This window comes from Festucalex cinctus, chromosome 1 (genome assembly GCF_051991245.1).
Source record: "Festucalex cinctus isolate MCC-2025b chromosome 1, RoL_Fcin_1.0, whole genome shotgun sequence".
Classification (NCBI taxonomy): domain Eukaryota; kingdom Metazoa; phylum Chordata; class Actinopteri; order Syngnathiformes; family Syngnathidae; genus Festucalex; species Festucalex cinctus.
In genome coordinates, this window is record NC_135411.1 from 51,322,052 (window position 1) to 51,346,725 (window position 24,674).

At 41.1% G+C, this 24,674-nt stretch overlaps 2 protein-coding genes across 2 annotated transcripts; one reads left to right on the plus strand and one right to left on the minus strand.

Annotated features, from left to right (window-relative positions):
- Positions 1-11,933: 11,933 nt before the first annotated feature.
- On the plus strand, positions 11,934-17,119 carry cbx7a (chromobox homolog 7a). The gene is made up of 6 exons (XM_077540509.1): positions 11,934-12,232; positions 13,715-13,758; positions 13,888-13,953; positions 14,055-14,121; positions 15,317-15,596; positions 15,830-17,119. The coding sequence occupies exons 1-6, from the start codon at positions 12,164-12,166 to the stop codon at positions 16,282-16,284; spliced, it is 981 nt and encodes a 326-aa protein (XP_077396635.1). The 5' UTR covers positions 11,934-12,163; the 3' UTR covers positions 16,285-17,119.
- Positions 17,120-18,607: 1,488 nt separating this feature from the next.
- On the minus strand, positions 18,608-24,596 carry LOC144032946 (GTPase KRas). Its single transcript, XM_077540523.1, has 5 exons — positions 24,295-24,596; positions 23,990-24,109; positions 21,823-22,001; positions 19,806-19,965; positions 18,608-19,740 (listed from the first exon to the last, which is right to left on the minus strand). The coding sequence occupies exons 2-5, from the start codon at positions 24,098-24,100 to the stop codon at positions 19,627-19,629; spliced, it is 564 nt and encodes a 187-aa protein (XP_077396649.1). The 5' UTR covers positions 24,101-24,109; positions 24,295-24,596; the 3' UTR covers positions 18,608-19,626.
- Positions 24,597-24,674: the final 78 nt, after the last annotated feature.

Consider the following 24,674-nt stretch of genomic DNA (forward strand, 5'->3'; position numbering starts at 1 on the left):
CAGACTGACTGGACTAAAGGTAAACTGCACCCTGGACTGGTCGCCTGTCAATCACAGGACGCCTATCAAGACAGGCAACCTTTCACATTGACAGTTTACGCCGGTCACTGATTTGAAGCAGACTCATGCTTCCTACACTAAAATCAGAGTGTACAATACATCATCACCACCTTTTCAAGTGAACAGAAGAATTAGAACAGACTTCAACTAGACTGAAGTGTCTTGTTTAGTTGCAAATCTTTTGTTTGCAATAACTGCATGACTCAATGCTGTCATTGAACTTTTGCTTTCAGTTTTGTTTTTAATTATGCTCATTAAATTTCCTCAGGGATAATTCAGCACCTCTTGATTGGAGGTTCTTGCTCAAGGGCACATCGCAGTAGTCAAGAAGGAGACTAGCATTTCTCCAATAACTTGTTGCTGTTTTAGATTTTGTATCGCAATCTGGACCCTCCAGTTCCATAGCTCAAATTCTTTCAGATGAGCTACTGCCGCTCATTTATTTTAGTCAGTCCCTACTCCCTGCAATCTCTTCTTTAGTAAGTAAAATGCTCTTTCGGGTTTATGTCTCCACATTTGAATTGGCCCCTTTAAAACCTTCCACTTGTTTATTTGATGAAATTTTGAACCTTTGTTACTTTGGCATTGTGTTTTATGTCTTCCTTTTAGCTGCATGGTGAAGGATCTTGTAATCAGGCTGGTTGCATCTTTCTTTCAAGTGGTAGAAAGTTTCTTCTGAGCCGGGCGCTGTAAGTGGGAAAGAATGATGACAATTCCCGAGGCCCTACAAAATAATATTTTCATTTCCTAGCTCATAATTTTTCCCACACAGGATCACAAATCCCTGGAAGCTTCCAAGTTCATAATATAATTTTTGCTAATTGTTATACAAAATAAACAAACTGCACAATGTGATATATTTACATGGCATTGTAACACAGAATGAGTAAACGGTTCATTACAGGCGAAAAGCAGGCGCAGCGATCATGTACAAACAGTAGCTTTCCAAGTGTGGTAGTACCAGTAGTGGTGCACAGGTTTCCTCTAGTGGTACACAAAAGACTCAGGGAATTAAATGTTCAAACTGTGCATTTTGTTATTTTTATTTATTTATTTTTAAACGGAGAACAATACATTTGTAAGTACAATTCTGTTGGAGGGATTAGGTCTCGGCCAGCCCATGAATAGCGACAAAATACTTATAGTTTGGGGTGGCGTGGCTGAGAGGTAGAGTGGTCAAGCAAGCCAGAGATTGTGGGTTTGATCCCATGCCATTGTGACCACCACATCCAAGTGTCTTTGAGCAAGATAGAGAACCCACAGTTTAGGGCTGCACGATATATCGAAAAAATATCGCCATCGCGATGATGGCACACGCGATAGGCCCATCGCAAAGACGTGCGATAAATTAATAAATTAATACTTTGTTATTGCTAGCTATTCTTATTGATTGGTTGCACGTTAGCGTCTATCTGAGTTAACCCAATCAGACGCGTCCTTAAATACGTAGCGTCACTCACCTCCCTAGATACTGCTCTCCTATTGGCTAGAGCGGCCCACAGCGACCAGTGAGCAACTCCGCAGCCGTGGATAGAGGAAGCTGCAATGGCTGACGCGGGAGAGGGAGAAATTAACGAGAACGACAACAATGAACTACTTGTGCCTAAAAAAATAGCACGTCTACAATATGGGACTACTTCGGCTTCAGAAGAGATGACTTGTCACGGACGCAAGTACTGTGCAAGTCATGTCGAAGAATAGCGGCTACGTCAAGAGGAAACACAACCAATCTACACAGCCACACGCAGTACAACCACAAGAAGCTATACGAGTCATTCAAATCGAAGACCCCCAAAACGACTGACGCGAAGGCAAGTTGTAAAATAGCAAACCCACAGACAACCATTAATGACAGTTTTGCGAGCGTTACACCTTATGAGAAAACCTCCAAGCGCTACAAAGCCATTACCGCAGCTGTTACACGTTTTGTGGCCAAATGCCGATTAGCACTGTGGATAAAGAAGCTGTTTTGGATCTAATGAAGGACGTAGACCGGAGATACGTAGTGCCATCGCGAACCTACTTCTCACAAGTGGCCATTCCACAGATGTACGACGCATGTGTAACGACTGTCAAGACTCAGCTGCATCAAATGGAATTTTTCGCTACCACCACCAACCTATGGTCCAGTCGCACAATGTAACCATTTATGAGCACTTTGTTTTCAAAATTATTATACATGTATATTTTTTCTACATCATTTCATTTAAACACAGGATTTTATTTTTATTTAATTGAAATATAGAGAACACCACTCATGCTTGGGCACTTTATTTTCTAATATTTTATTTTAAATAATACAGTAAACCATAAATGTTTAAGCTCTTGTTTTGAGATGTTGTTTACAATTTTTTAACAAACATTGAAAATATGTAAAACTGAGTTCAGTTTGAGCAATGTGTGACTGTGAATTTATATTTTTAATTCACAGAATACCTGTTACGTGTTAAAGCTCTGCATGGTTGTCACCCATGGCTATGCTTGAATAAAATAACTGATTAGGAGTAATATATATATTTTTGTGTTTTTTTCCCCTCACAAGTTTATGGTAACAATTGTTTAAAAAGTTCAATGTTTGCAACCTCGTAAATTTAGTATCAATTACAACTGTGTAGATTAGATCATTAAAAGCTTATTTATTTCAGTACTAGATAAAGAAAATGTAATTTTAGAGATGTGTTAAATATCGCAATAATATCGATATCGCGATAATCAACACCCATATCGCATGTTTTTTCAATATCGTGCAGCCCTACCACAGTTGCACCATGATTAGTCGAATGTTAAGCACTTTGAGGAGTCAGGAGGAAAAGCGCTATATAAATTAAGTACCATTTATCATAATTTATTGTAGATTTTTTTTTTTTTTTTTTTTACAAACCCCCAAAAATCTTTACAAAAAAATGCTGATAAATCGCCATATAAATTTTGCACTAAAAACAAACAAATCTAAAAATATTGAGAAAAATCTGCAAATATGCAAAACTGCCGGCGCCGAACCACAAGTACCAACATACTTCAACAACCAGCTTTCGGAAGGCCCCCCAGGCATAGGGTTACGATCCGGGGCGCAGGAGGTTGTGGACCCGAGTGCAAATACATGAGGCAGGCAGAGTAACTTTGAGAGTCTTTAATCAGGCAACGTGGAGGTAAGCAACAAGGCAAGGAGAGTAGAGTCTAGGCGGGAAGTGGATGATCCAGGGGCAGGTGGGCTCCGGCAGACAGGCGAGGATTTGGCTTTGGCAGTTGCAGGATATCTAGGTAGAGAGTCGTGATCAGAACAAGAGTTGAAACAAAAGCAGGACATAGGCTGAATGCGACTGACTGTTGGAACAGTTAGCGTTGACCTGGCACTGGGGTAGAGTCCAGGCCTGGCTTTTGTAGGCTGCTGATTGTAATGACGTGCACCTGGCTCCTGCTCCAGCTGTGTCATCCACCTCACCCAGCCGATGATCCTCGTGTACAAAATACACACCCACACACCCACACAAGGGACAACTTGGGCAGCATTCATGGGGAGGAACCGGTTCCCCTGACACATAGCAATGAACTGGTGAAGAGCTATCTCTCCCCTTTGCAAAAAAAAAAAAAAAAAAAAAAAAAAAGGGACTTAGCTCAGTACAACAACTGGAAATTTTAGATGCGGCAACTGTGTGCATTGTAACACCATAAAGACTACCAATGTGTTTGCTAATATATTAAACAATAATAATAATAAAATTCATTTATTAATTGCAACATTCATATGTTGTTTACAAACTTGAATGCCCTTGTGGCCGTTTCTACATTGGTAGAACTAAATGCAAATTTAAATCCAGACTTGCTGAGCATAAACAAGCCATAAGAACTGGCAATGCTCTATATCCTATGGCATTACATTATAAATATTCTAATCATTGTAATTCAACTTTAAAAGCCTATGGTAAAGCACATATTCCTGAGTCTATAAGAGGAGGTGACAGACTGAAAAGTCTCGCGCAGAGAGACTCTTTTTGGATCTACGCTTTAAGAGCCACTAAGTATCCACGTCTGAATGGCGAACTAGGTTTCATTCCCTTTCTCTAAAATCTCTTTTATGTTGTGCATTGTGTGTGTTTTTTTAACAGTTTCTTTTAAAAGTATTCCTTATTGTTGCTTGCTGATTAGATAATTGGTACTAGCTGACTGTGTGCCCTGCCCACTATGAACATGTGACAAACTCCTATATGAGCAGGTATATGACAGGTATATTTCAGCTTGGCCTGACGAAGACCTACCGAGGCCGAAACGCGTAGCCAATTTTTAATCATCTGGCCATCTTGGAATAAAGGCCTTTCACGTGCAAACCCTTCGAGTGCCTCAGTTTTTTCTCTTTTTGGACATGCTTTGCGGATCCCTTCACTGAATAGCAGCAAAGAGACAATTTTATTTATTTATTTTTTTTTAACAAATTCAGCATATCCTAGAAGCGCTCCTGCTTGCTCTGATTGTTCGCAAGTATGAGGGGGTCGGCTGTGTTTAGCTTTTAAATACAATATATTTGCATTCAATCTTGTCAAACTGTTTTCCAAACATGTGTTTATTTAGGTTACAGTTATGTGACATAGGCTACATTTTAATTTATTATTATTATATATTAATTAATTTAATTTATCCTCTTTTAAAAGACGTCTTAAAACACATCTGTATTCTTTGGCTTTTGGCGCACCATGAGACTTGTTCTTAGTGTTTTGTAGTGTGTATGAGTTTGATGTTTAGTCTACTTATTTATGTATTTATTTATCTCTTTATTCACTACTTCTTATTTATTTACTGATGTAAAATGTATTTACTTGTAAAAAAACAAAACAAAACTGTATTCGCACTTCAAAATGTTTGCTTTGTTCTTGTTTACCGTGAACTGATGTTTGTTTATGTACAGCACTTTGTATACAGCAACGCCTCTTCTTAAAGCGCTTTATAAATAAAGTTGAGTTGAGTTAATTAAACCATTACTTAAATACTGCTTTTCCATTATATAAAAGCAGTGTGGATGTTCAGATTGCACAACTAAACAATGTTACAGAGGCTTACACTAATATTAAACACAGGATTAGAAAATAATACCTCTGCCCGTTTTTTAATGAACACTTGAGCCTAATATGCTAATGTACTTAAATGTTGGTCATTATTTTGAGACCAACCGTTTTTATGCTGTGCCAGAGGTTCTTTAAGGTATGTTGTGGACCGCTAAACAAAAAAAAAAAAGGGATGCTGGGCCACAAATGACCCTCAGCCCTTAGTTTGGTCACCAAACACACCACCAAACAAGAATGTCACAAAAGTACTGAAATAATGATGATCATGTCTCAACAAATTTACTATTTAGTTTCATGAAAAACTATTATTCTGTTTGATACCCGCTGCCATTTAGTAGAACAGCATTTGTTTGTTCTCCCTGTCATTTTCGGTCGCCAGCAAAGAAAGATGAACACAATGATGTGTTATTTGTCGTCAATTAACATTCATTTTTAGACTAGTTAAGTACTGAAAATGTATCATTTCCTGCGGGAACCTAATGGTCTCTCACGGCACAAAATGGTGTAGAATGGCTGGTGTAAGAGAATGCTGGAACCTGAGTTGAGTTGAATCTCGTTGTTGCCTGAAAGTAATGTACACGTCACACCAGCCGCTGATGACGTCACACATCTAATTATCTGATGGTGGTAAGCTGTGTTAGAGTGGCAATATCCTTGACTGGGAAGAAATGGTGCTTAAATGCTTCTGTTACCACTCAGATTCAGGATCTCTGTGCAGTGTCACTTGTATTTCGAGATCTAGCTCGCTGCATTTATAGGTCAAAGGTTACAGCCAACATGGATCACTGTTCATCCCCCGAGCCGCTTATCAACTCACCATCATCATCATCATCATCATCCAGCTTTTCAGTGGTTGCTGGAGAAACAGTTGCCATGGTGACCAGTGCCCGTAAGTGATGCAAGCATTTCAGGTGCATGCAGACCATGACTGTAGACCGCGGCCTTAGTTTTACTGTAAATGATCCGGCTCCGTAACGAGGAACAGGCAGCGATATCTGGGCCTTCAGAAACTCATTCATCATGTCCAGTTACTCCCAGAGAGGGGGGGGGGGGGGGGGGTAATCAGGTATTAAAAAGTTCGAGTGTCAAGAAGCTGCCTTCTAACATAAAAATGAACACACTGTTTAACAGAATTCTCCTCATTGTCGACATATTGCTTTGCATAGTTTTAAGAAGATGTACAATTATCTCTTTGTTGTTTAGAACTTTGGTCCTATATTTGGATCAAACAAAGCTGAAGGGGTGAACATTTTCACCAGAGTGAGTGCAGTGAGGTTTTCCTTTCAATTGCAGGTTGCGATCTCAGTGGCTTCACAACTACGAGGAGTGTGACTCCCTTCACGTTTCATATACTCCGGCTGGATAGCTGATATTGGCCACAAGCGTTTCACTCTTGACTGATGTGGGAAAACTTAATTAGAGCATACTCTCATGACATTATCAGTCAGTATACTGTAAAAAAAAAAAAAAAAAAAGTTGATGATGAATGTATTTGCTGGCAAATGATTTGTTGTATGCTACAGTTAATTGTACCAAGTAGGTACTAGAATAAATAGCATATAGCTTAAAGCTTAAATAAGTTATGAAATAGTATGAGATGAGACACTTGCAAACAAATAATACCTTTTATTTTAAGTGTCTTAAAAAAAGTTTTTTCATGCTATTGTAGCGAGCAGTGACGGGAGTCGGAGGCAGAGTGTTGAAGTCCGGAGCCAAAGACCGGCGGTTTATTGATATCAGCTTCTCATCGTTTAACAGCAACAACAACAACTCACTCTGCGCGAGGCTCACAGACCTACCAACATTTTGTTCTTTTATCCTTTCATCCTTTCATCCTTTCATCCCAAGAAACTCCCCCTTCGTCCCAACGTTCCGTGGGTGAATTATGTTCTAATCACTACACAAGCTCCCCCAGAATTCACCCACAATCAAACTCTGGATGACGGGGCGGCAAAACTGCCCGACCCCTGCGGGTACAGGACCCAGGGAGCGAGGGTGGGAGGGACACAGCAGAAACACCAGAACAGTCCCGCGCACCAACTGGCGGGGATGCAGGAACAACTGGAAGGGACCCCACACGGTCCACAAGGCGCAGCCCAGGGGGGCGGCGGGGGCGCAGGGCACGTCCAAGGGTCCGGCCAGGTCAACATGAGCCGGTTTAACTTGCAACCCGGTGTCGGAGCCCCGAAGCGACTGGGTGTCACGGTCGGAAGCCTGGTCGGCCGCCATCCGGGAAAAGTCGAGGCCCAGCTGTACCGTGTTGACGGCTGCCCTGGACAGACAAACCGCGACCACGTCGTCCTTGCCAGCGATATGTCGGATGTCCGTGGTGTATCCAGATATGAACGACAACTGTCGCTGTTGCCGCGCGGACCACGGCTCGGACAACTTCGACATGGAGAAGGCGAGCGGCATGTGATCGACGAAGACCGTGAACTCACGGCCCTCCAGGATGAAGCGGAAGAGGCGGAAGAACCTGTGGTAAAAAGTCACCATCCCGAGGAACTCCCGAAGACCCTGGGCCGTCCGGGGTCGAGGAAAAGCGGCAACAGCTTCCACTTTTGCCGGGAGCGGGGTGGCGCCGTCCTCGTTGATGAGGTGGCCGAGGTATTGGATGGAGGGCACACTAAAGACACATTCTGTCTTAGTGCCGTAGGTCCGGATCGGTGCATCGTTGGCCGCTGACAGGTGCGGGCCGTGAGTGCCCCCGGCAGCATCTTCAGCCGAGGCAGGAAACACGCTTCTGCGGGCGCCGGAGTCACAGAGGAACTTGAGTCTGGAGAGGGTGTCCATGATAAACAGCAGCCGGCACTCTGCGCCCCCACTCACAGCTGCAACTGAGTGGAGGCGTCACCGTTTCCCGACGCAACAAAGGAGCAAGGGGCGCGGCCCCTCTTTGCCTTGGTTCCAAAACGTGCGTGAAAATAGCATAAGCCAGGGGCTGATCGGCCATCCACGGCAGCGCGTACCTTATGAGGTGCCGTTGCGGCCGCCAGGACCGGGAAGGCGCGTGCAGAGGCCAAGACCTCGTGGTTGTGACGCTGGGTGGCCAGGAAAAAGCGGTCAGCTTCCTCCGCCAGAGCACGTGGCTCGGAGATGGTAGTGTTCGCTAGCGCCGTAGCTCTGGCCGCCGTGGAGCTCCCGAGCGCGGCCCCGACGTGGTAGTAGCGCGTGGAATCGTCCGTAATTCCCCGGATGGCAAACTGAGCTTCAGCTTGTACAAACCACGTCGCCGCGGCCGACTCCCAAAACTCGGGTAACTTGAGACCAGCGGAGTTCGCCATGTCGCTCAATTCGATCAAATTCTCAGCCTCGGAAACGTCAACGAGGCGGATGTCGGGGTCACCAATGTAGCGAGCAGTGACGGGAGTCGGAGGCAGAGTGTTGAAGTCCGGAGCCAAAGACCGGCGATTTATTGATATCAGCTTCTCATCGTTTAACAGCAACAACAACTCACTCTGCGCGAGGCTCACAGACCTACCAACATTTTGTTTTTATCCTTTCATCCTTTCATCCTTTCATCCCAACAAACTCCCACTTCGTCCCAACGTTCCGTGGGTGAATTATGTTCTAATCACTACACTATCACTATTGAATATTTTTATTGTTCTATTGATTATCCTATTGATAGATCTGATTAAAAAATGCATTGAGATGTATCACAAAATATTTTTTTTCCGATTAGGCCTACTGTTTATCAGTCATTGATGGTTATTTACTTGGTATTGTTTACTGATTAAACAACCCAAATGAATGTAAGCAATATCGAGAGGGAGCAATACTCAACGTTTTTGTAACTGGTGGTTATGGCTTGACTATTGAATTACAAATTTTCTCCATAGGTTTGGCACATTTCTTGAAACTGAGATGACATTTTCAAAATACCATGGACAAATCCCAAAACCACCTTGCAATTGGTCTCAACTGAATGGCATTCCTCATTGCTTTCATCAAATTGCCAATATCTTAGTACATGTCTCAATTGCCTCAATGGATCTGTGCAAATGCTTGTGTACATTTAGCCTACATTTAGCACAATGTGCCCACATTTAGCATATTTTCCAAATGAAAAGATCTTGCTGATCCAACTGGAGTAGTTGTTTTCAGCCTAATGGTTGTCCTCTCCAAAACATGTCCGCTGGATTTCAGTGTGTAATTCATAATATGCAAAATCATCTGTTCAGTTGTCATAATTAGTCAAGCATATCAAAAGAGGATCCGTGTCATTCACAATGTTTTTTTTCCCCTCGCTGCATTACAAGGGAAAATATCCGCTGCGATGTGGATGAAAACCTTTGGCCAAATAGAGAGCAGCATATGGATGGCCAAGACAATGAGGACGATGGACAAGAGGGGGAAGGTGATGACAGTGACTGCACCGTAAATTCTGAGTAAATTTGACTCTATTTTGAGTGGGACCAAATAGACTCAGTTTTAGAGTAGGCTAATATTTATTGAAAGAGAGTAAAATAAAGTATTGAAAATCAATCAATCAATCAATCAATCAATAAAAGTCACTCAAGGGTTGAGGAATGAACTCATAACCTCCAGGTTGGGAGAAAGCTACCTCAGGTTTAACTACATGTCAGTTGGAGGGTATTCATACATGATTGCAAATAACGATTATTTGTGTATTAGATTACAGTACACTGACCATATTTTTTTCCATTCATTGATTATGATTCAGTTACTGGTTTCGTCTGTAACTTAATAAAGAGATAAAGAAAAATGTTTGTAATGCTTTTCCACACTAAAATAAGCTGTTTACAAATATCTTATTTTGATTAACTATAAAAAGGTATTTTGGTGTTGAAGTTTTTCACACTTTGTAATGTTTAAAACAAGACTTAAAACATTGGCAATACGGTTAATAAAGTTTGGATCATGGTGACTGATTCAGGTTGGAACTTGCAAATAGTATGTTTTGTCATAACAAAAATATAAAGGTCAGCCTTCGATGCAAGAAATAGGTTCAGTCTAACTGACCAAAACAATATTTGCAATTCATGTAGGCTATACTACACAATTAGCAAAGAGGGAGGAATGTGTTGCAGGTAGATGGACTACAACATCAAAAACAAAGCCACAAATAGGAAACAAAAGTGCGTTACTTAAAAAAGGTCTGCATGCCTACAGAAGAGGTGGGCCTTTGCTCCAATGGAAGTCTATTCAACAATTTGAGTGCAAGACTGCAAGGCTCTATCAACTTTTCGTTTGTATTTTGTGTGAGGGACAGTAAGTAAAAGGCGGTCAGCAGACCACAGCGACCGAGCAGCACAATAAAATCAGACCAAATCCACCAAGTATGGAGGAGCCTGCCCATTGAGGGCTTGTAAGGGACTATTAAAATGTTAAAATGAATCCTAAAATGAATAGGGAGTCAAAGCAAGGATGGCAAACTGGGAGTGATATGGCTGAACCTGATCTACGAGAGATAAGCCTATAGCGCCGGCATTCGATACTATATTGGTACCGTATATTATGAGTGTTACAACTTGATTTCTATTGTGTTGCTTGTTTGATTGTTTTAAGTTGTGTTATGAGACAAGAGGAGCCACATGACCACTTGCTGTTGTTGTTAATCTGTTGCAAGACCAAAATGCAATGCAAATTCACAGTTTCTGGTGGAGGAGAACCAGACATTGAAGCAAAGGTTCGGCAAGGGCAGAGTAACATGCATTAAATGAATGCATCAAGTATTACTTTAAAGTTTCTTGTTATTGAAAACCAGATGCATACAACATAAGAGTTGAGTTACTATGTGCACTTCCAGCATACATATATTCAGTGTTTATAGTCTTTTTCCATCCTGACAGATGACCTGTTTGAATTAGCTTTACTTTATTCAGCAAAACTTTAAAAAAAACAAAAACAAAAAAAAACACTCATTTTACTTGGACACTGAAGAGGAAATAATTGAGCTGTCTGAGTCTGTACAATGGAAGTGTGAGGCATATTGTCAATAATAGACAGTGAACGCACAATTGCAAAATTAGAACACTAGCAAGGAACATGAAACATACCATCCATCCATCCATTTTCTTGACCGCTTACTCCTCACTGGGGTTACGAGGATTGCTGGAACCTATTCCAGCTGGCTTTGGGCAGTAGGCGGGGGACACCCAGGACTGGTTGCCAACCAATCGCAGGGCACACAGAGATGAACAACCATCCACACTCACACGCACACCTAGGGACAATTCGGAGCGCCCAATTAACTTGCCATGCATGTCTTTGGAATGTGGGAGGAGACCGGAGTACCCGGAGAAGACCCACGCGGGCATGGGGAGAACATGCAAATAGGAAAATAGGAAATGCCGTGCATTGACCTAATCACTGACATGCACAGCCTTCATGTAACCATCCGCTGCTACATTCAAGGCTCTAGTGTGGTAAAAAAAATAAAAAAAATAATGCGATTAATATGCGTTAATACATGATTAATGCGACATTTTATATACATACATATGTATATATATATATATATATATATATATATATATATATATATATATATATATATATATATATATATATATATATATATATGTACATATATATATATATGGATGTGTACATACAGAAAGAGCAAGAGAAGAGTAGTATAGTATAAAATATTTTTATAGCATTATATATTATAATATTTTAAGTATTTTCTTTAACTACTCAATTATGTAGCTTTTAAGACATTTATTCAGTTAAATTCCAACTCCTTATTTTGCACAGTGACCTTGTCCAAGTCTCTCTCTCTCTCTCTCTCTCTCTCTCTGCTCATACGTGCGCGGCCACGCACTTGGGGGCTCGCCCCTACGTAATGGCGTCGCGAGCGCGCGCGCGCGCGGCTTAAAGCAACGCGCCGTCCCGTGTTGATGTGTCGCAGATTTGAAAAGTGAGCCATGAGAACACTTTGCGTAACGCGACTCGAACATCGAGAAGCATCGGAGGCGTTTTAAGTGGCCCGAACGAACATTTTCTCCTTTGAAGGTGTTTCCTTTCGCTCCTTCTTCCAATTTCGCCTAAACAGAGGCTGCTTGTTTGGAGCGGGGATGGAGCTGTCATCCATCGGAGACCAAGTGTTCGCAGTGGAGTCCATCACGAAGAAGAGAGTCCGAAAGGTGAGCTCCGACACTTTAATCCACTCCACTCAACTTACATAACTTATTTTCCGTGTGCTTTCCGCCAAGAGGAGCGTGTGCATGGTGCGCTCGCGAAAGAGAAACTAGGCCACGCACTTTCCATTCACTCTTAAAATACACGTTCAAACTCTTATTTACACTTCTTCTGGAGGACATACACGCTGATTCGTTTGATTTCTGGATGACAGACGCGCGTTTTATTTTCATTTCTGGAAGTTGAGTGTTGTCTCGCTGCTGTGCCGTGCAGAGATGCTGCAGCATGTTTGTGCAGGAGCCCACGCAGCTGTAGTACACAGAGAGAAGGGGGTGTGTACTGTGTACGTGCAGTGCAGTCAGTGTGTAAGGTGGCTAAACGCAGCCACGTTCCTTTTTTTGTTTGGCTCCCAAGCAGCTAGTTTTAATTAATGCGCATTTATTTAAAAACAAAAAGCGTAGCTAACTTCTTGTTCACATAAAGTTGTGTGGTTCGTAGTAGGCTACACGGCAAGGCTCCAATTGTTCAACACTAGTGACGTAAAGGTTGCGCAACAGCACGTTGTTTACATGTTCCCAAAGCCCCACCTATTCGAGCCCCGCACGGTGTAGGGTTCTAGAAGAGTCGCCCTGGTCTAGTGACTGTGCACCGTCACGCTACGCGCGACTTTGGAGAGAGAGAGAGAGAGAGAGCAAAAGGGGCCGCTCACTGACGTCATTCCTCAGAAGAACACCATTTGACAAGGAGAATAATACCCCCGCCTCCACTATACACACACTTTAAAGTGGCAGACATCATCACACGGACCAAAGTACACGCTGTACTTTTCAGGGTTTAAAGAATTATATACCCTCAAAAGTAATATATATGCTTTTACCTTATGTATGCATGTAGATTAAGGTGACCTATATCTGCAACCAATGCATGTCAGCATCATGTTTGAAAGCTGACATTTGGACTTTTCTCTCTCTCGCAATAACACACTACACAAATGAGCTTTAACCATTATATTAGCTTTGATTTATTTTAATTCTGCATAGATGGTTTAACACTAAATAAAATAAACTCCAAAACTGACTTCCAATTAAATCAGTGTTAAAATACTCTTTGGGGGTTGAAACTATTTTTGAGTTTGTAGCTAAAAATTTTGATTGCAATTCAAAGCAAAAGATTGGCCTTGAAAAACTTATAAGTTGGCTAACTCGTATCTCACTCTTAAATAAACAACCACACTCCTAAATTAACAAAAACACACTGTTACATCATAACAAGGAGACAATCTTAAAAGCAAACTGTACTCATGCAGACACTGAGAAATGAAATGTTGAAAATTCTTTCCCTTGCTAGAATTTTCCAAATATGATTGTTTTTAATGGCTTATAATTCAGTATGCAGGGGAGATGACAGGAGAAAAAAAAAAGCCTGATTTCTGTGTTCAACTTTGTGTGGCATCTCCTCTATATTCCATTCTCCCTCTCTGTCTGCAGGGTAATGTGGAGTACCTGCTAAAGTGGCAGGGATGGCCCCCAAAGTGAGTAATCACTGAGTCATCACCCGGTGACATCATCCCTTTAATATACGCTCACATCCAGCTCGCTGACTGACCTGCTTCCATAGGAAGATGACGAATGTTAATGTGCGCTTGTGTGGGCGTTGGCAGGTACAGCACTTGGGAGCCAGAGGACAACATTTTGGACCCTCGCCTGGTCCTGGCCTACGAGGAGAAGTGAGTGAAGTCCACTTTGTGAAAGACGGCGGGATTTCATTTTTTGTTGGGTTTTTTTGTGCTCATCTCTTTGTTTTTCCTTGTGTTTTGGTGACGTTCAGTCAGCAGAAGATTAGAGCGCTGGCCTATCGCAAGAAAGGTCTCAGACCCAGAAGCCTCGTACTGCGGGTAAACTCATATTTGTATCTAAATATTTTCTTATGTCATTTTAAGTCATGGCTGGCTTATATATACAGCTAGGGCAGGGGTTTGCAACCAGCGGCTCTAGAGTCACATGTCGTCCCTCTTCTGTGGCTCACTCTGGATCTCTAAAAAAAAAAAAAAAAAAAAGTAGAAATTTATATATTTATTTTTTACATATTTATTTTTATTTTGTAGATAAAATATTATTTCAGTGAGTTAATGATTAAATAAAAAATGAATAATTAAATATTTAAAAAATGTATGTCCAATTTTTTTAAGTTGTGAGAAAAAGAGAGACAAAAGATAAATGAAAACGTTTTTTTTTAATTAGATATTTATTTAAATTAATGTCCAAAAAGTGATCATAAAATGTCCATAAAGGAAGAGGGAAAGCAAAAAATTACCATAAATTGGAAAAAATGTCTAAGAATTGAATTTAAAAAAAAAAGGCACAAAAGAAATTGTTCAAAAAGTAACCATAAATGTCCACAAAAATACAACAACAAAAAAAGAAAATTATAGGAAAAATGATGTACATAAAATTGCCACAGAAAAATTAATAGAAAGGTAGAAAAGCCTAGAAATGTAATAAAAAATACACACACACAAAACAAATGCAAATTCTAAAACCGGAAAACAAAAGATATAAGAAAATGAATCCCAAAGTATTGGATGCTGCATCCGTTGCTGCTATGGTCCAACTGTATTTAGCTCTTGGGCCCTCAATACATTAGACTAACACACTGTTTCCTTCATCACACAATGTTCAAAGTGTTTTGCAGCTCGAGACAGATTTTTGGTTATTTATTTGTCCTAAAATGGCTCTTCTGACAGTAAAGCTGGCTGACCCCTGATCTAGGGGTTGAATGTGTGTCAGAAAAGTTACAGTACTGGTGTCACTAATGATATGTTTTAAATCCAAGTTATCCCTTTCCAAGTAATCCTGCTGGAGTCTAAACACGCTTTCATGAACTATCCTGCCACAAAATTGTTTCCTCATCTCACGTCCTGAACACCACAAGATTTGTTGCTGGGTGATTGTACGGCCCACATTTCGTTAGGATTTGAAATGTATGTATTGTGACCCCCATCCTGGAACTTTTTTGACACACCTTTTTGTAATGTTGGGGATGCACATTTGTAGTCTCTACCTACAATCTCTTTACGTGTGCCCTTCTAGAACATCTTCGCCATGGACCTCCGGAGCGCCCACAAGGCCCCAGACAAACCTCCGCCCCGGCTGCGCCTCTCGGTCACCCGCGCCATGAGCACGGATGTGGACCATGTGGAGCGGGGAGGCGCGTACTGTCGCTCAGCGAGGAGGAGGAGCAAGCAGCTGGCGTCCAAGCGGAGTGCGTGCGACCGCTCCAAGAAGGTGGAGGACTGGGAGGACACCAGCGAAGAAGAGAAGCAAGAGTCCGAAAGCACCACAGAGGAGAGACGGGCAGACAGTTTATATGGTTGGTTGGTCTGTTTGTCAGTGACCTAATCCAGTCATTCATAGTGTCATGTTGGCTCCCTCTTGTGGTACGCCACTGAATTACTGCCTAAAAATAGTTCAGTTGTATTTAACGTTTTAATACATTTACATTTATTTTTTGTTTTGTAATGTTGGTCATGATGATGGTGCTTGGAGAGCAAAATATTTTTTGTATATGGTCTAATTGACTGAAATGAAGTTTCTGCCTTCAAGGTCATTCTGAGTGCAGCTCGCCGCCTGTACTGGAGCGACAAGACCTCGAGTTGGACGTAGAGGAGAACGGCGCCAAAACGTGGTCGGACCTGCAAGATGGAGGCGCGGCAACAGCTGCGTGCGACCAATCAAAGGACAGTACCTTGGCGCTCCACGACGGAGCAGCGGATGCGGTTACCGCGGGCGACAGGTCAGACGGTGACACGGATGAGGACGAGGTGCGGTCAGGGTCCGACAGTCCCGACGTGTGCCTGACAAACGACATGACCTCAGTGGTAGCGGGCGGAGTCCACAATCAGAACGTTACCACGACGACGACAGCCACTCAATCAGATCATCCTGGGAATGTAATCACGACCGAGGTGACCATCAACTCGCTGACGGTGACTTTCAAAGAGGCGACTGAGGCGGAGGGCTTCTTTAAGGACTGCTGCACATCCATTCAACAACAGTAATCAAACTCGCCACTCATTTTGTAAATAGTCGTGTTTGTAACATGTTTACAACGATAAATTCCTGCTGAGAAGACATTCTAGCCTTTGAATTGGAAAAAATGAGTGGTGATTTTTATTACTGTGGATCTTTTATTACGAATTTGAGATAGTCAAATAATGAGACAGCGGTCAAACAAGTCATTTACTCACTGCAGCTGATTTTGATTTTTATTATTGAGAGTTTTTGTTTTTTTGTAAGAATTCCGGAGTCTTGTAGTGACACACAGGTCAACAAACTCACTTCTTCCATGCACTTACTTTTTACTAAAAAGTGTCTAAAAGACTCAATGCTCAGATACTATATGTTCTTATAGATGTCGCATTTCATTAGCATTTCTTACAAATATGTTTGTCAAAGACATTGCCACCTGGATCCGAGTTTATTTCTGTCTCAACAGAAATAAAACAAAGAGAAGTAATGACTGCTGCTCATATGAAGGAAGAGGGATGCACAAAAAAAGAAGTACTGTTGTGTTTGCTGTCTGTTTGTCCGTTTTAAGTACTATAAATGCTACTTGGTTCTATTTTTGTATTACCAGTTGATAGCTCACTCTTTACACTACTCGCCTTTGTGCTTTTCAAAGGAAGCTGTATCATTTTACACTGCTGCTGTTTCGCTTTGTACAATAATGTACACTAAGCAGATGTGCATTAGATCAGACAGTAGAGAGCCTTTGTTATTTATTGCATGTCATGTGGATAAGCTAAACGAACTTACTGTGTCTGAATTGTCTTTTCTCGGAAGAAAAAACATTTTTATTTCGACTGCGTTTTGAATAAACATGAATTGAAATCATTACCTTTCAGAATCCATATATATATGTATTGCCACTCAGCTGTTGTAATAAATAGGTATATTATAATAGGGCAGCATGGTAGATGAATGAATTTATGCCTCTGACTGTGTTTTTTATGGTACCCAGTTACAGGGATAGTTTGGTATTGAAGAAAAAAAATCAGAGAAAAAATATTCTACCTTTAAGCTAAGAGACCACAATGCCTGAGGAAAAGAAACCAATCAGAGACAGCTGGCGTGAGTATAATGGTGCCAAGAATTTTTCATACAAAAACATATAGTTATAATATTATATGATGCTTTTTAAAAAAAAAAATATTTTTAGTGGTAACATCTGTGCAAGACTGATATTTCACAGATCATTTTAATCATGTTCTACAATAACGACACGATTTTTGTCTTTTTAAAATTTGTAACTCCCACTTGAATTGAAGACTAAAATATCAGGTGAGAATGTGAGCTAATTGTGATATCAGTAGTGGGTAATGTACAGCTCACGGGCATACAGGCCACTCCTTTCTTTCATCTGGCCAACCAAGCATTTCAAATATTATGTCCTGTAGTATGTGTTGCCTTATTTTAGCCAATTCCCCCAATTTAAAATGGTCTATTAAAATTGTATCTACTAATTGGCTGAGTTATTGTAAACAATAAAATAAAAGTAATTGTAAAATGTGCAATTTTACATACAGTATTCATTTTTCCTTTATTAAATAACTGCTCCATTTATTTCACAAATGACAAGAGTAGTAGCAACTGCTTTTACCGACAATGGCCATTTTATAGCTATTAACATTTCTTTAAGAATACCCAATAAAAATGTTGACATTGAACAAAATACCTAATTTAATTTGGGTCAATCAGAAGTGGGAACCACAGAAGACAAACGAGTAGGTGTAGCGTCAACATTCATACACCTCCACTAGAGGGCGCGTTGTTCTTAAAATTGCACTGCATTGACTCCGTGCCACTGGCTGTTAATTTGGAGCTCAGTGCATTTTATAAAAGTTAATTATCCTCTTTATCTGCAAGTAGTGACCACCAGAGAGCAAGCAAGTGACAGCATGTCAGTGGATCTCAGTGGAAAGGATTAAAGGATTAACACTGCACAACTGAATACAGTACAAGGTGACTGCTTAGCTTCCTGCTGCAAACCTTTGGACTCGCTTTGCTTGGAGTGTGTGCTGTCCTACAGTGAGTTCTCAAGTCACAGGTCACTAGTCCGAACTAAAACAAATTTCAATCCGTATGTCACTTATGGTTGAGTCTGAAATCATGAGAAGACTTATAGTCTACTGTGCTGTATCTCGTTGTCATCATACAAACATGAGTTGTACTTTGTTTCTTACCAAACAAGATCTGAGACAGTTGACCTAATCATGATAACTTTCACTTTCAAGCTGCTCTACTTCAAAGTAGCAACAGTATAGCTTTAAAAAATAAAAATAAAAATCTTAAAAAGCAATAGAGAAAATCAGTCATGGAAGATCATTGACACCGCCAAGCATTTATTTGAATATTTTTTGTTCTCTGACTTTCATTGTACCCACTGTGATCATTTACAAAATTCAAAACAAAGTAGCTGTACTTGTATACGTGCAGTTTGTTGAAGTTTGAACAGCGCCCTGAGTGAGATCCCCTTTTGTACCCTACTCATCTCAGGGTGGGCAAACTCGGTCTTCGAGGGCCAGAATCCTGCAGGTTTTGGATGTTTCCCTTCTCCAACACAGGTGATATATGATCAGCTCATCAGCATAAGCTTCATTACAATCCTGTTGATTAGAATCAGCTTGCTTGGGAAGAGTGAAACCTCCAAAACCTGCAGGACCCTTGAGGACTGAGGTTGCCCACCCCTGTGTGGCAAATTCCCGATCCAAACACAAATGATTTACATGCCATGATGCCAAATTGAAAATGATTTCACGTAGCATTTTTGTTTCCTCAGGAAATACCACAGAGTGCAGCTGCACATATTGCACATACCAGAAACCACCACTGACTACTGTAATAGGTCAGTGAGTATTTGGGAGAATAGACTATGTGTAATGATTTTTATTTTAATACTGAAGATAAAAAAAAAAAAAAATGTAACGATAAACAATCAATCAGGGACATAGGATACAATTTCAACAAATGGCACAAGAGAGTCAATAGGAAAAGGTTTGATGTATTTGTGTGAAAAATTCATGGAAACGTCAGCAGCCAACAAGGATTCAGCCTTTTGCCATTTGGCCCAAATGAGTCATCAGTGCAAAATGCAGCGACACACCACTGTAGCACACGTTAGCAACAAGTTAACTGGAGAAGTTTATTTTCTAAAAACAAACAAAACAACAACAATTGAATGCTGCTGTTAAAAACCTAGCAAACAATACGGTTTGGTCTGAACATTCACAGCATTAAATGAACAAACATATTGGATGGAGAGCTTGTGGCAATGCTGACATATAGAAGGGGATCATTTATGTGTGTGTCAAGTGCTGTAAAAGAAGCATGTGTGCCTATCGCTATAATATCACGCAACGTCTCCGAGTGTTCTTCTTACTCTTCTTGTTGCTGCGGTTGGTCTCCTTGTATCTTCTGATCTCTCTCACCAGTGAATAGAAGGCTTCCTCCACGCCCTAACATAAATGCAAAACGGGGTCACGCTGATGTCGACGTGTGCAAAATGTGCTGCCTAAGACACCTGTCTGGTTTTGGCCGAGGTCTCGACAAAGGGCACGCCGTAGCTTCGGGCCAGTTCCTGCGCCTGTCGCGTCTCCACCGAGCGTGAGCTCAAGTCACTCTTGTTGCCCACCAGCACCATGGGAACGCTGTCGCTGTCTTTCACCCTGTTGATCTGCTCTCTGGAGGGAGAGCACAATTTCAATTCACTATTATAGACTTAGACATAGACTTAGACTTGACTTTATTGATCCCTTTGGGATGGCTCCCTCTGGGAAATTATGAATCCATTTTTGAGGGAAATTGGATTTTGGATAAAATTGTTTTAAATTCAGATCCGCACCCAAATTGAACAGGCTCTTCCTTGGCCCATTTTTTTTAAGCAATCAATGCAAACAAACCCACAGCAGAGATGGGAATCACTAATGTCACGTATGTGTGGTCAGATGACCCACATTGTGGTACACCAAGTCACCAAAAAAAGCATCTAACAGGACACATTACTGTCACACCATTTTGTACAATTTCCCAGGATGTTGAATAATGAAATAAAAAGGCATCACAAGTACAAATATAACCCAAAAAGTGAGATTAAATCTAAACCCATCCATGTCAGTTCAGACACTTTCTATTAGTTTCATTTCAAGGATCACAAGACTGCAACGCTACAAAAGTGTGAAGGTTTTGATCTATTTTGGTGCCTTTGGTTTCAAACTAAGGTCCAAAAACAAAAAAAAACAACACAACCATAATATCAAACACTAGTTCAAATACAGTTCTGAGCAAATCTGTCAAGAAACTTTCAAAGACTCCTCGTTCTTTTAACACGTGCATACATGATGTATCATGTAGCTGATGTTACATTGCTTGTGCATACAGACGTCATAGGATGTTTTACTGCTTTTATTTTTAAAAGGATTACACCACGGTATTTTAAGACCTTCCAAAAGTTCACGATAGGCATATAATGATTAAATTTTACCTTTGACACCATGGCGATGTAATTTTTTTTTTTTAATGAAAAATTATGTGTTTTGCGCCCTGTGATTGGCTGGCAACCAGTCCAGGGTGTCCCCCGCCTACTGCCCAGAGCCAGCTGAGATAGGCGCCAGCAGCCCCCGCGACCCTTGTGAGGAATAAGCGGTCAAGAAAATGGATGGATGGATGGATAGGTGTTTTGTTGGTTACACTTTTCAAATGCAGAAGTAAAACGCCCGGTTCAGTAAAACCCCGCCTCTCCCCGTGTGATTGCCGCGCCCCCAGCAAGCCGACTGCAGTCTGCTGTTGGAGATCTCTGAATGCAAGCCATCAATTTGAAACAGAACGGCTCCTTGCCACAAGAAATTGTGGAGGAGAAGGAAGAAGGGGGGAAGCTGGTCTCGAACCAGGGACTTGCTACTTACAGAGCGAGCACACTAACCACTATACTATTCATTCAGTTAGGTTCAATAGTGCAAATGTTTTACTTGTAGTTTACACAAGTGTCAGTCAGCATCGGGGGGATTTTAAGACAGCCAATTGTCATTGCACTTTGGCATTGCAAATGGGAAGGATAATTGGTTGCTTTGAATTCATTTGGACAGAATGTTTACTGATAAAGGCTACCCCATGGAGGTCTCAGAGAAAGTGGGTGCGCGTTTAGGCCTCAGAGGCGGTGCGGGGGGGTGTCCGCACCTTATGATGTCATAGTGAGCACTCGCTCGTTTTCTCAAGTTGGGAGGGGCTGGTGCTTGGGGAGCAGAATGACCTTGAGTTTCTCATAGAGGGGTGGATGGAGGAAAACACCACTTCCGTCATGTTTTTGGTGAGGAATTAGCATTTTAATTAACACGGCTAAAAGCTCCAAAAAGTTAATTTTTCATGTTGTTGTCCCTTTCAGAGAAACAACAGCACAGAGCAATACTATCCCCCACAAAGACCCCAAATTCCCCCCCCCCCCCCCCCCCCAAAAAAAAAGACAATTGCCCATAACGATAAACATACCTTAGACTATGACAACCGCACTGAGACGAGCTGAACATTGGAAAAGTGGCTTGTACCTGTACAAGTGAACGTCCTCGAAGGACTTGGTGTTGTTGATGGCGTAGACGCAGAGGAAGCCTTCCCCCGTCCTCATATATTGGTCCCTCATGGCGCTGTACTCCTCCTGACCCGCAGTGTCCAGGATGTCCAGCAGACACGTCTCTCCGTCGATCACCACCTGCTTCCTGTACGAGTCCTGCAGCACACAAGCACGCCAGCCATTGGAATTCCGTACCTTACGCACGTCATTTCCAACCGCTGTGTCATTAGTGTGCCGTGTGACATCACCAGGTGGGCCACAGTGCGGTCATCTATCTATGCAACATATTGTGACTGGCAACTAAATAGTGGCAGAAGGTAAAATTTAGTTTGTGCATCACCTGCTGCTATTACCAATTACAGGTTGCTTTGAGACATCACCAGTTGAACTGTTTTCAGCTTTCTGTGGTTTCAGAGAATATGTAAAATGTATCATGTCTAACTGCCTGGAAAACAATTTGACAGCTCGTTTGTAAAACTGCGACACTCTTTCATGGTATTATTTGAGATCCAGATTACAGTTAAAGAATTGAAAGAAAGTTAACATTTAAAGTTGTGTTTCTCCCAAAACAGGTTCAACAACAACAAAAACAATACACTATTGTCTACTTCCTCTTCATGCTCAACTAAAATGAGTAGCTTCTCTCTTTGTATTGTCATGACAACTGACGCTATCTTGAATGCCCCAATCTGAACAATCACTTTGGGGGTTGTGATAGCGTCAATGATTGGATCAAAAAGTTCGGATATAGTATATATTACGCCTTTTTGTGCTGCGAAAGATGAGTACATGATGCATTGTTGTCCTCCTAGTCTGTGCAAGAATCTTAACAAAAATAACCTGATCTACTCCGCACCTTCAGGTATGTTAGAAAAAAAACAAAAAACTTACAAATAAAAAAAAACAATACATGTGAGTATAAGTCATTCAGATAATGGATGGATGTACTAAAATATGAAATATTACTAATCAAATGCATGGGCAATGATGCAATATAAAAGTGGAGATTATTAAGCATACACATTGAACATATTAGAAAAGAGATTAAAATAAAAGCTCGTACATGCTTTATAGTTTAAAAGCAAACTATACAAATATATTTAAAATGTATTGGACATGTTAAAAGTTAACTAAAAAAAAGGGGGGGTGGTCTTCTTTTGGTATACAGTCTTCCCTCGCTATAACGCGGTTCACTTTTCGCGGTCTCGCTGTATCGCGGATTTTTTTTTAAGTGCAATTTTGCATATTTTTTTTACAGTAATATACCCATTTTATAAAATTTATGAAGGTTTGAACATTGTCAATGTTTGAACAAGAGAGAAATGTGAGAACATGTAAATGCCTCAATGAGAAAAGTGTATAAATTGTGCGGTCGGGGATTTTAGAGCCTTAAAACATTTATAAGAATTGTAAAACATAAAGCTAACTACTTCGCGGATTTCATTTATTGCGGGTATTTTTTGGAACCTAACCCCAGCGGAAAACGAGGGAACACTGTACTGTATAACAAAAACATTTGAACTGGGGTGTGTAGACTTTTTAGACCTCCTTTGTTAGTTGCATTACTGACTGCACTGATTTTATTAATGTAAATAAGGACACAAGTTAAATGCATACTACTGTTTTTTTTTTTCTTGTGTTTATTAATGCTTTTGGCAATTGGTGCCCTTTTAAGGCACTTACAGAATGTCCGTGCATGTGCCTAAATTGGTTGTGTACAAACTTCAGTACAACACATCAATCAGCGATGCATGTACATTATTATGGACTTGGAAAGATCTTTGAAATGACACAAAAATCTGCTTCCTAAGTGGTGTAGTTTCAAAGATTAGAAATGTTTAAAGTCAAGACTCAATTCACTTGTTCAGAACAAAAAAAGTTTTGTGTTATGGTATTTCCCTTCCATTTTGAAACCACACTTCAAAAGTTGTAGAAAAACACAGAGATGGAGGGAACATTGTCGGGTTAACAGTAATTACATTTATTCAACTGATTATAATCCCTCGGGGGGGGGGGAATTCAATTTACATGGTTTTAGCTGTATACGATGATAGGTTTGTGTTGTATGCCACAGACAGAACTAAATCACACTCCGAATGAGTGCATTTACATTGAACGATCCTTATATGAACGGCACACCTCACCTCGATGGTTGGATCATATTCATCCACAAAGTGATTCTGGATGAGCTGGATGGTGAGAGCACTCTTCCCCACGCCTCCTGCGCCGACCACAACGAGCTTGTACTCGGTCATGCCTGCAAACTGACGCGAAAGCAAAACAATTAACAGCAAATTTGCGACCACTTGCAAGACAGTTGATGACATCTGATACAGCGCCGTAGCATGGCGACCCAGATTTAACTTCAACACCCATGTCCATACATGATGTTGCCTCGAACTGATACGTCACGACCGTAGCTGCGCGTTATGCAAGAAGTAAGGCTTACCTTTAGTATATGATTTGTTAAAAGCGCGAGTTCACAGGTCCGGAGTTCACGCGTAAATGTATGACATTAGCTTGCTACATAACGTTTAGCCTGAAGACTATTTCCTTCCTCAAACCGCACACATAAAAACAAAACACTAATTAAGCCCTCGAGCCGTTTCCCAGCTAGTGTCAAAACGCAACATTCATGACGACTAACTGATGGTTAACTACAGCTAAACCTTAAAGTTGTAAATAAACATCATCAGATGCAGCCTTCATTAAACCTTCATTGTAAATCATTGCAAAAGTCAAAATGATTGCGTTAAGCCCCACGCTAAACGACCAATAGGGCGAGGACTCAAAAACAGACGTTAATGTTGTCCAATCATACTGGAGATT

Coding starts and splice junctions, on each gene's coding strand:
- cbx7a (XM_077540509.1), top strand. CDS start 12,164: ATGGAGCTGTCATCCATCGGAGACCAAGTGTTCGCAGTGGAGTCCATC. Junction 13,954..14,054: donor GTCCTGGCCTACGAGGAGAA/GTGAGTGAAGTC, acceptor GGTGACGTTCAG/TCAGCAGAAGATTAGAGCGC. Junction 14,122..15,316: donor CCAGAAGCCTCGTACTGCGG/GTAAACTCATAT, acceptor GTGCCCTTCTAG/AACATCTTCGCCATGGACCT.
- LOC144032946 (XM_077540523.1), bottom strand. CDS start 24,100: ATGACCGAGTACAAGCTCGTTGTGGTCGGCGCAGGAGGCGTGGGGAAG. Junction 22,002..23,989: donor AATATGATCCAACCATCGAG/GTGAGGTGTGCC, acceptor TGTGTGCTGCAG/GACTCGTACAGGAAGCAGGT. Junction 19,741..19,805: donor CCTCGGCCAAAACCAGACAG/GTGTCTTAGGCA, acceptor CATTTATGTTAG/GGCGTGGAGGAAGCCTTCTA.